At 41.3% G+C, this 12,227-nt stretch overlaps 1 protein-coding gene across 3 annotated transcripts in view; it reads left to right on the forward strand.

Annotated features, from left to right (window-relative positions):
- Window positions 1–11,448, forward strand: part of LOC109910570 (myosin light chain kinase, smooth muscle-like) — a 76,967-nt gene extending 65,519 nt beyond the window's left edge. For all 3 annotated transcript variants that reach the window (XM_020509784.2, XM_020509781.2, XM_048614711.1), the window contains 4 exons: window positions 2,227–2,347; window positions 5,024–5,120; window positions 8,101–8,238; window positions 9,236–11,448. In XM_020509784.2, the coding sequence (XP_020365373.2) occupies window positions 2,227–2,347; window positions 5,024–5,120; window positions 8,101–8,238; window positions 9,236–9,462 (583 nt within the window). In that variant the 3' untranslated portion in view covers window positions 9,463–11,448. The remainder of the gene's footprint in view (window positions 1–2,226; window positions 2,348–5,023; window positions 5,121–8,100; window positions 8,239–9,235) is intronic.
- Window positions 11,449–12,227: the final 779 nt, after the last annotated feature.

The raw sequence follows: 12,227 nt of genomic DNA on the forward strand, positions 1-12,227 counted from the left end.
CCCCCCCCCCCACTCCACAGATGCTGCCAAACCTGGAGCCTTTTCAACAACTTCTGTTTTTGTTCCTGATTTACAGTATCTGCAGTTCTTTTGGTTTTTACAAATAATTTCAAGTTGATCACAAAAGACATGTACATTATGTCTTCATTGTAATACTTAATCCCTTTGTAATAACATACCACTGGACTCCTTGTTTGAATGCCTCCAATCAGCTTTCTTTCCCTGCCACCATCCCAAAATGATCTTTTAACAAACTCGCAAATGACATTCGATGTGACTGTGACAATGAGGAAGTTACCCTCAATCATAAATAAAAATCAAAAGAGCTGTGGATGCTGTAAATCGGGAACAAAAACAGAAGTTGCTGGAAAAGCCCAGCAGGTCTGGCAGCATCTGTGAAGGACAAAACAGTTAACGTTTCAGGCCTAGTGACCCTTCCTCACAACTTCACAGATGCTGCCAGACCTGCTGAGCTTTTCCAGCAACTTTTGTTTTTGTTGCCTTCAATCGTCTTGTCCTGTTTGTAGCCTTTGCCACATTAGCCTTTTCCAACTCCTCCATCATTGCAGTCCTTGGCAGCTGGAAATTCAACTGGTCCTGTTTTGAACTCTGTTTGTTTGGTCCTAGCTGGAAAGTTACCTTCAGTAGCTTCTCCTGTCACACCGCTTCCTCTGGTATCCTTCAAGGATCTCTATTTGTCCCTTTCCTGTTTCTCTTCACCTGCTGCATCTTGGTGTCATCTAAAACTAGCTTTGTTTCCATGTGCATTTTAACACCATCTGGACCTCCTTATCAACTCCACCTTTCTGACCTCCTGACCTCCTTCACTGCCTTTTAAGTGATCCGACTGCTCAGCTTGTCGAGTCCTGGATGAGCAGAAATGTCTTCCTTGTGCATATTGTGAAAATCAAAGTCTTTGCCTTGGATCCTTGCCCCAGATTCATCTAGCTCCCCATGACCTCCATTCTCCTGTCTGTAAAGTGCCCAATGCTGAACCAGACTGGGTTGCAACCTTGGTGTCATATTTGACCCTGAGAAAAGCATCCAACCATACATCTCTGCCATCAATAAAAGTGTCTACTTTCGCTTGGTAACTTTTTTTGTCCAAATCAACCCTTGTCTTGGCTCATTTGCTACTGAAACCTTTTTCCTCTCTTTGTTTTTGTTTGTTTTTTTTTAATGCCATCGCTCCCACTAGGCCATTTGGTCGATTCCTGGTTGGTCTCCATAGATTTACCATCATCTACATCTTGGTTACCTGTGTCTCAACTCCTATCAAAAATTGGTTCAACTTTCACCCCTGTACACTGACCTGCATTGGCACTCTGCCAAGCAGAGCCTCCATTTTAAAATTCTCCTTTCTTGGTTTTCAAATCCCTCAAGGGTCTTTGTAGTCTCCTTCGACCAGACAGCCTTCTAAGATATCTGCACTTGTCCAATTCTGGCCTCATGACCAGCCTGATCTTAATCACTCCATGATTGCCTTCAATTGCCTTGGCCACAAGTCCTTAACACTAGAATTCCCTCTTCACTTTCCTCCTATTTAAGCTAGCTCTCCTAGCCTCTAATTACCTTCCCCAACACCTCCCTATCTGTCTCTATCACATTTTGTCTGATCTTATGAAGCACTGCAGAAAATTGTTGCAACTGCCTGCTGCACCTCCATGTTAACTTGATATGATACATGGGATAACAGTGTGGAGCTGGAGGAACACAGCAGGCCAGGCAGCATCAGAGAAGCAGGAAAGCTTCTGAAGAAGGGTCCCAACCCAAAAGTCAGCTTTCCTGCTCCTCTGCCTGACCTGCTGTGTTCCTCCAGTTCCACACTGTTATCTCTGACTCCAGCATTGGCAGTTCTTATTATCTCTGAGTATGATACGTGGGATAGTAGCCATCTTTTGACACTGACATTAACTGTTATCTCATCACTATTAAACAAAAAAACTAGTTTTTTTTTTTTTTTGTTTTCCTACCAAATTGGATAACTTTACACTTCTACATGTAGCAGCTAGAATATAACATGTTACTGCTCGCTTAACCTGTGCAAGTCCCTTTGTGTCCTACACATTGTTTACATGCTGTCTTCATTCTGTACAGTGAACTGGGATAGATTACAGTCAGACCCTCGTTAATGTTGGCAGTAAATAGCTGAAACCCATTCAGTGCCTCACCATTTTATGGTTAAAGGTATTTTTATAGGCCTACTTTGTTTTTGCCTGCATTTAGGAGACGGTTAACCTGTGAGGAGTGCCTCAACCATCCATGGCTACAGAGCACAGAGCAGGGAGTTGCTAAGACGCTGTCAAAAGAGAGAATGAAACGGTTCCTAGCTAAGCAGAAATGGAAGGTAAGGACTGCGCCAGTCAAGTCAAGATTGTTTGTTTGGCCTCTACTCATTGAAATATGGTGAGGCATTCCCTGGCCTGTCAACTCCCCTCACTTGTCGTATAATCCAAAAATAGTATAATCCAAAAAATCACTAATAAATAAGAATAGGTTTAGAAAGAACTTGAATGGTGAGGACATTGAACTCACAGCCCCATGGGGGGAGGGCATGATGTAGAATAAGCTGGGAGGAGGCTGGTTCTGAACGTAAGCAGTGATTTATAAAGTTGCTGTCGAGTTGCCTGTCCCTGTGTTGTCATGAAATGCTAAATAGTAATAATGATGGAACAAAATGGAGAACTAATGTGGGAATCAGAAACTTAAGCTCTGGAAAAGCATTGAACAGCTGAGTCTTTCTTTCTTCGCAAAAGATTTTAATGTGACCAATTTGAAGTTTTCACTAAACTGATCATGATAAATTGCAAACTCTGAAGGACTGGAAAGAAAGAAAATACAAGTTTCTTAAAAATCCTGAAGTAAGGAGGTAGTTTAGGGATTTTATTCACCTGGTAGCAAACGTGTATAATGAGCAGGTTATGTGGCTACTCTGTGACTGCTTCTGGTTCTAGACACTCATTCCAAGGGAAACATTTCACCTCATCGACCCTGTCAAGCCTCTGAAGTGTCTTTATATGTTTCAATTCGGTGTCTTCTCCCTTTTTCCAAACTTCACTGAGTACAAGACTGACCCAGTCGCTCAACATTAGACAAACCCTCCGTAACCTGGAAAAGACCTAGTGACCTTTTTTCTGGACTGTCTCCAACAGGAGTATTTCTTACATAAGGTAACCAAAAGTGTTCACACAATTCTAGATTGTAGTTTTATTTTGCCTTGTATAATTTTTAGCAAAGACTTTGTATTTGTGTGCACTCCTTTCTGTTGAAATAAAGGCTGTCAGCCCATTTGCCTTCCTCATTACCCACTGAACTTCGATAGTTTCTTGAAATTCATGCATGAGGCTCCCCAAATGCCTCTGCTGCAGCTTTCTGCAGTCTTTTCCTATTTAACTAATATTCATCTCTTCTAATCTTCCTGCCAACGTACATAACTTCACACTTTCTCACAAAATGTTCTGTCTGCCAGGTTTTTGTCATTTGCTTAACCGGCCTTTTATATCTCTTACCCTCCCCTTCCCACCTATTTTTGTGTAATCTCCAAACCTGGTGGTAGTCCCTTCATCCAAGTCATGAAATCTATTGTAAATAACTGTGGCTGCAGCACTGATCACTGGCACTGTTATTTACAGGTTGCCATCCTGAAAGTATCCCCTTCCTCCCAATTTTCCATCTTCCATTTAATTAGCCAATGCTATATCCATGCTAATGCATTAGTTCCAACATCATGGACTCTTACCTTGAGTAGCTTGACATGTGGTACCTCTTATCAGTTGCTGAACAAACAGACCTTGGAGTGCAGGTTCATAGTTCCTTGAAGGTGGAATCACAGGTAGACAGGATAGTGATGAAGGCATTTGGTATGCTTGCCTTTATTGGTTATGCATTGAGTATAGGAGTTTGGAAGTCATGTTGCAGCTGTACAGGACACTGGTTAGGTCACTTGGAATTCTGTGTGCAATTCTGGTCTCCCTGTTGTAGAAGGATGTTGTGAGACTTGAAAGGGTTCAGAAAAGGTTTATAAGAATGTTGCCAGGGTTGGAGGGTTTGAGCTATAGGGAGAGGCTGAATAAGCTACAGCTGTTTTCCCTGTAGTGCTGGAAGCGGAGGGGTGACCCTGTGGAGGTTTATAAAATCATGAGGGGCATGGATAAGGTAAATAGACAAGGTAGTTTTCCGGGGGGAGGGAAGGAGGAGAGAGTCCAAAACTCGATTGGTATTGGTTTAAGGTGAGAGGGGAAAGGTTTTAAAAGGATCTATGGGGCAGCTTTTTCACGCAGAGGGTGGTGCACATGTGGAATGAGCTGCCAGAGGAAGTGGTAGAAGCAGATACAATTACAACATTTAAAAAGCATCTGGATGGGTACATGAATAGGAAGGGTTTAAAGGGATATAAGCCAAATGCTAGCAAATGGGACTAGATTACTGAGGATAGGTCGGCACGGACGAGTTGGACCGAAGCGTCTCTTTCTGTGCTGTATATCTCTGACTCCAAGAACACCTTTTGGCATACTAAATATATTACATCTACTTGGTTCTATTTAATCTCCTGCTTATGTACTGTTTTTGAATTCAAATGTGATCACAGAATTAATCACGTTATGCTGGCTATTGATCAAAATACATAAAGCTTTCTACCCGGGCAGGATGGTTGATAAGTAAACATGACGGGTTTAAGATATTTGGCAAAAGTGCAAGAGGAGATAAATGTTTTCTCGGCTAAGAACAGGAAGGCACTGCCAAAAAGACAGTGAAGTGGATTTAATAGTAAATGTCAAAGATATTGAATGGCCATTAAAAAGGACAAAAACTGGAGGGTTTGGACAAAGAGCAGGGCAGTGAGAGTAACTGGGTCGTTCTATCATCGAGCCCACACAAGCACAATAAGGCAAGTGCTCACTTGCTGTACTATGAGATTTTCTGGTTCTGTTTTATTTAAAATTGGATCTGCTTGTGCTCCTGTAGTGACTTTTAATCTTTCTTGAAGAGAAAATATCTAAAATTATTTTGTTTTAAATTTTAGAAAGCTGGGAAGGCACTTCTTGCCCTCAAGAGACTAGCCTTGCCATTGAACAAACCAGACAATGCAGAATCTGCACCCACTTCTCAAGACAAAAATGGTAAGCCATTGAGTTCCTCTTGGAAAGAGCTGTTACTCTTTCCTACACAACCATGGATCTACTGATCTTCAGTGGAACTATCTGGATGGCACTCAGTATCAGGAGAGAGTGCATTCCAAATCCTAGCCTTTGGTGTAAAGGTTTTTTTTCCCTCTCCTCTCCCCTCCTGGTTCTTCTGGCAATCCATACAAACAAATTAAGTTAAATCTGGGCCATCTGATTTTTTTTTTTTTTGTCCTTCAGCCCCTGGAAAGTGTTTGTTTATTCTATCTAAATACTTTCTTAATTTTTTTTTTTTTACACAGCTCCATCAAATCTCCTCAGCCACCTTGGCTGTAAGGGGAAACAACGTCAGTGTCTGGATAATTGTTCAGCCTTGGAGCTGGTCTCCTAATTTCTAAACTCTTCTACAAAGCCTTCCTATCTTTCTGGTGGCCAGAATTTGAAACCATGTTTAGTGTTTTATGTAAGCTCAGCAAAAAATCATTTTCTTCCGTACTTTATGCCACCATTTATAAAGATAATAAGTCCAGGCTTCAGTACGATATACATTACAACCACTGTTTGAGGACACAAAGGACTGCCGATGCTGGAGTCTGAGATAACAGTGTGGAGCTGGAGGAACACAGCAGGCCAGGCAGCATCAGAGGAGCAGGAAAGCTGATGTTTCAGGTCGGGACCCTTCAGAAATGGGGAGGGGGAAGGGAGATCATCCCACCTACCTTCCCCAGCCCCACCCCCTCTCTATTTAGTTGGTGATAGGTGAGTGCAGGTAGGGAGTGGTGGGGATTGATCAGTGAGATGGGAGGGATGGGGTAGGTGGGAGAGAAATTGGACACCTTGTCAAGTCAAGGAGGCAGCGTGAGAGGGTTGGTCATGGGATGAGGCTAGGGGGTGTGGGGAGGTTTTAAAACTGGTGAATTCCATGTTTAGGCCGTCACTGTTTTGTCAGTCAATTACTCATAATTTGGTCATTCAGATAATACAAACCATTACACTTCTATGAATCTGGCCTTGTATATAACTTTTTTTTTTTTTTTTTGGAGGTACTCCTGAGGTTTGTCCCTTCCCCTAATGTGACACTCAGATCTGGCTCCTGGACACTTCCTGTGGGCCTCAATCCCAGCGATTTCATTCAACACAGCCTGTTCCTATCACCTCACTTCCAGCTGTTTCTCTCGCTCGTGCTCGTGCTCGCGCTCGCACTCGCGCTCTCTACACCATTAATCAGTTCACTACTGAGCTATGAAACAAACTGATTGCAGGGTAGCAGGTCTGGCTCTTGTTAGATTTTTAGGGTTGGTGACCACACTTACCTAATATAAGCAGTTAGTAAGAAATTTCCAGGTGGTTTGTTCTGACGCAATAGTTTAGATGTACATTAGGTAGACAAAAAAAAATACAACTGACAATTGAAGGGAACAAACAGGGAACTGACAGTGTTGTCAATCCCTTCAGGTTGTGGAGACAGTATCCTGCTCTCCAGCTTTTGGGGAACTTTTCCTGGGGTCTTCCCTCTATCTCATCTGGCCCATCTTCTGTCTGAAGAAGACTGCTCACTTATTACAAGGACTGTCCTCTGACTCCAATCTTGGTACTATACCCATTTTCTAGGGGCTGGTAGTTTGAACAGGGAACAAGCCCTTCGGCCCACGATGACCTATTATCCTACTAAGATCAATCTAGCCTGCATACCCTACATTTTACTATCCACCATGTGCCTATCCAAGAGTCGCTTAAAAGTCTCTAGTATCTGACTCCACTACCACTGCCGGCAGCGCGTTCCACACTCCCACCACTTTGTGTAAAGAACCTACCTCTGACATCTCCCCTATACCTCCCTCCAATCACCTTTAAAATTATGCCCCCTCATAATAGTCATTTCCACCCTGGGAAAAAGTCTCTGACTATCCACTCTATCTATGCCTCACATCATCTTGTAAACCTCTATCAAGTCACCTCTCATCCTTCTTCGCTCCAATGAGAAAAGCCTTAGCTCCCTCAACCTTTCGTCATAAGACCTGCCCTCCAGTCCAGGCAGCATCTTGGTAAATCTCTGCACCCTCTATAAAGCTTCCACATCTTTCCTGTAATGAGGTGACCAGAACTGAACACAATATTCCAAGTGTGGTCTAACCAGAGTTTTATAGAGCTGCAGCATAATCTCACGTCTCCTTAAATCAATTCACCTGCCAATGAAAGCCAACACACTTGCACCTTCTTTACAACCCTATCAACTAGGATCGCAACTCTGAGGGATCTATGGATGTGGAAACCAAGATCCGTCTGTTCCTCCACACTGCCGAGAATCCTGCCATTAACCCTGTATTCTGCATTCAAATTCATTTTGGAAGGTCGAATCACTTCACACTTTTTTTTTGTTTGTATTGTCAGCCACCCATTTGATTCCTTCTGGTGAATGGCCATCAGGATAATCATTCCCCATTTGTACACCACCTTTTTATCTGAATGCCAGTTCTTATTCTTTTCGGAAGTGGAATTTTTATTTTCCTAAACACTAGGATCCATATGGTTCTTTGACATTAGTTTGTGAAGCCTTTCTTACCACCTTCCTTTGGTCTTGTTTACTAGAAATTGTTTATGGTTGGGGGGGTAAGCAGGTACTGCTGTGCCAATGATTAAATAAGGATTCACGCAATGGAGGAAATACTGGAAAAATGTCAGGAACTCCGTTTTCCAACACACCTCCACCGATCTGTCTACCTCACCTGTACAGGGATGACCATGCTGGCATTGAGGGAGTACGCACACCACAAGGACTGCAGTGGTACAAGAAGGCAGCTCACCAACATCACCTCCAGGGCAATGAGGATGGGCAAACAGCCAACTGTGTTTGTATATCATGAACAGAATGTGGGTGGGAGTGGAAAATCAACTCTCAAGGGATAGACTGGAGTTCTTGGCTGTCGTTGTACAGTGGATATCAACAATCATGTTCTTTATTGTTATCCTTTCCCAGTATTGAGCCCAACGCACCAACAGGAGGTGCTCTCCTCCCTGGATGAGCAAATTCAGAGGAAACCATTTTTCAGTAAAACTTTGAAGGACTTGGAGGAACTGGAAGGCAGTGCATCCTGTCTGCAGTGTCGTATTGAAGGTGAGCATCATTGGGAGTATTGATCAACAATAATTGGAGACTAAACCATTAGCTTGACCTTCCTCATTAGTGAGGAGGTTAAGCATCATTTCAATACTTTGTACAGGTAGCTTGGTGATTTTAAAGGGGAAATACACTTGTTCTGAAGTTTCCTATTATTTCTGTTGCTCCATGTTCCCAGCCCATGACAATAACTGAGATGAACACCAAGGAATTCTCTGAAATAATCAAGTTTATTCCCCCCACCCTACATCAAATACTAAACTCCAACTGTTGTTTGTGGGGTCTGACTCTGTACATGGTTGCCCCATTTGCCTGCATTAATCACCTCACTTCAAGAGAAATTCGTTGTGAAGCATTTTCGAACGGTTCTGAAACATAACATAAAGTGCTATGCAAAAGCAAATGACGCTGTCTGTCATCTTGGGCTGCAACATGCAATTGTAGAATCATAGAATTTTACAGTACAGAAGGAGGGCATTCAATCCATCATTTTCTGTACCAGCTCCTGAAAGAGCTACCTAGCTCGTCCCATTCTCTAGCTCTGTCTCCTTTTTGCCCTCTTAAATTCATCACTTTCAAATATATATCCAACTCTCTCTCTTTTTGCAACCTCCCATGGAATCTGCCTCCACCACTCTCTCAGGCAGCACATTCCAAATCCTAACAACTGAGTAAAGAAGCTTCTTCTCATCTCACTCCTAACTCTCTCGCTGACAATCTTGAAATTGTAACCCCCTAGTTACTGAATAATATCATAAATAACACTATAACACTGTTATACTACATAATGTATCATTCCATTCAATACTATGCTCTAGCTTTATAAGTGAGTGAGGGGGAGCAGAGCCATTTATATACAGGGTGTTTAAGTGACATGTACTTCAAAGATCCCTGAAACTAAAGCATTATCTTTTTATACTTGACCTGGAAAAATAGTAGATTCCTTTTTTGAAGTCTGTCATCCTGTATTTTATTTTTTCTTCCCCGACCACAGGTTACCCGGACCCTGAAGTGATTTGGTATAAAAATGAGGATCCAATCACAGAGTCTTCACACTTCCAGATCGACTACCAAGAGGATGGGAGCTGCTCACTAATAATTATGAATGTCACTCAGATGGACTCAGGGTATTATACATGCAAGGCGATGAATGCACTGGGGGAGGAGACCTCTTCAGCCACACTGACTGTTTACTCACTGGATGTGATGCAATGCGGTTAAGAGTGGTGTTCAAATAAACATTTGATCCAGTCTATTTGCTCCCTGGACCCTAACCTCCAATATTGTGATGGAAATAGAGACATCAAGCAAATTTGGTGATGAATCTTGCTCTGTGAGTGGAGATGAGTGCTCAAATTCTATTAGTTGAAATTGCTGATCAAGGAGAGAGTTCTGAATATTCTTGGGAAGACACTGATAAATGCTGAATATCCTGTATGCTCAAACTGCATAATTATGCAAGTAGTCAAGGTATTGAGGTTTGTACTCCTCAGGGTTTGGTCCCTCAGTCCTTCCTTTCAATTGCTAGTCACTGCTATGAAGACTAATTATAAAGGTGTCTCTAATCTGGAGCATAGAGCCCATTTATAGTGAAGGAAGAGTTCTGTTACTTTAGAGACAATAAACCATTATACTTGCCTTATTCCTTTAGGGCCAATGGATCAACAAGAGATGCGTTGCATTCGATTTGCAGAATAAAAAGCAGTTTGATTAAATGTTTGCAGTCACACTTCTAGTAGTTTAACAGAAAAATTGTAGCTGTTGCTGCATAAAACAGTATAACAGAAACAATGCTTTAGTGATCTAATTGTATGTGTTTGAGCATTGCTAAGGACAGCAATCTCTTATTGAAAATGTGAAGATTAGCATTTCCAACTGAAAATTTTTAAACTTTTTTTTTTGTGAAAATTTAATGTGATTGAGTGGATTGAACCATGTGCAAGTCCCAGTGAACATTTGTTTTTAAAATGAGTCAAGGTGAGCTGAGAAGCTTGGAGCCAAATCCCAGCGAAATGAAATAGTGCCCACAGGTAGCTTGTTGGTTATCTTTAGTGGGTGTTCTGTGCCCCCACTCTGGACAACACATTGCAGGGAATATTTCAGCCTCAGGAAGGAACAGAGATAAATTTACTGGGAAATCTTACTTGAGGAAGTTGTGGAAATAATTCTCGTTTTGTCACAAGGAAGTGCCTAAACATTCAGCCCATGTTGATCATCTTCATCTCAGCTTGGTCAGTACCAAATGCTGTGAGCTTGATTCTGTCACTTGCTGCACCACCCCAGAGAATTATCTGTTGTTGAACAATTTTAACTTTGGGCTTGAAATCCGTTTAGCATCAACACCAACACGCGCTGGAGTCTTGACAAGTAGACTGGAGCATACTTCGGGGTAAAGATTGTCAATAAGCAACTGAAGATAAGTGGTTATTCTTTGTTCTTTTTCTTTCAGAGAACCTTGTTTATGTCATTGCAGCTCTATCCTTTCCTTGATATCCTGCATATCACAATCTCTCTGGATCTTTGGTACTATCCATACAATGCCAACACTCTGGTCTCACACTCACTTTAATTTCACCTCTCTTATTTTGTGTTTGCTGCAAACCTGTTCATGTGATCTTCCTTGCCAACATACCCCCCCCCCAAAAAAAAAATTAGCAATTCATCTGTAATCTTTCTTTTTTTTTTGAAATGTGACACCTTAATGTAACTAAATCATTTATTAAGACTCATGTCAATAAAATCCTTGCTTTTAGGACATGTATGAGAATATGAAGTGGTATTTCACAATGAAGGGTTTCTGCACCTGTTAATTAGAAATCCTGTTCTTAATGTGTAAAGACTCCTTGTATAAACATTTCAGAAAATGTAAATATGATAGCGCTTAATATCCACTAATTGTCTTAGACAACATTGTATGACTGCCCTCATTTAATATCTGAGCATTATAAAATGGATTTTGTCAAATTTAAGACTTTGAAACTTGTATTAAACTCCTGAGTGTGTGTTTTTTTTAAATTTATTGCATCAGACAAATAATGACCTGTAACTCTAGTACTCTTCTCTCCAATGAGGAAAGCTGCTTACCTTCTAATCCAGTGTGAATCTTCATTATCCAATGGAAGTTCTGTTGAATATAAAACATTTAAAGTATCACATTTTAACAGACCTGAAGTATTAAATCTTGTGCAATACAAAACATATTTTGCCCACATACTTTCTTGGTGCTGTCCTTTTTTTTTTTGGTTTAAAATTTTGTACCAACATTTAAAATTGCAAGGTGAATATTTGCTATTTTTGTTTCATGTCAACTGCCATAGTGTAATTGCACGGTCCAGGCATAAGGTGACTGTGGAACAACTTTATTTAGTCTGTCTCATGGAAAGTAACATTCACCAAATGATTGTGGGTAACATCACATTTGTTTTTACTCAGTATTCATCACAAAAGTGATTTTTTTTCGACAAGGTTGAGGTCAATGGGCTTTCCTCACCTTTTGGCTAATATGCGTAAAGTTAACTGATAACCACAATCTCCCTAAAATGAGGAATGTTGATTTTTATAATTGGTACAAAGATAAAGTTAATCAAATGGAACTTGAAGCTGCAGGGTATTGTTGCAATGTAATGATTTCACTCTATCAAGGATTACGTGGCAAGAATCCGAGTGGGTTGCAAGCTATCGGAACCATTGTTTGAACCACTGTTTAAACCTCCACACATTGTACAAAATGAGCTTCACTACCTCCTTGAGTGCATGGAGGAAAATGTCAAATGTCTTCTGATTGAAGCTATCCATCACCAGTTCGAATTTGAGAAACATTTGTAAGAGTCTGGGGTTGGTGTCCCCATTCAAGGGATCTGAAGGGTTAATGGAAAGCTTGTGGGGAGTATACTTTGGAGATGAACCCTGTGAGGTATAGGGGTAGTAGGAACTGCAGATGCTGGAGAATCTGAGATAACAAGGTGTACAGCTGGATGAACACAGCA

This window comes from Rhincodon typus, chromosome 30 (genome assembly GCF_021869965.1).
Source record: "Rhincodon typus isolate 14 chromosome 30, sRhiTyp1.1, whole genome shotgun sequence".
In the NCBI taxonomy this organism is placed as follows: domain Eukaryota; kingdom Metazoa; phylum Chordata; class Chondrichthyes; order Orectolobiformes; family Rhincodontidae; genus Rhincodon; species Rhincodon typus.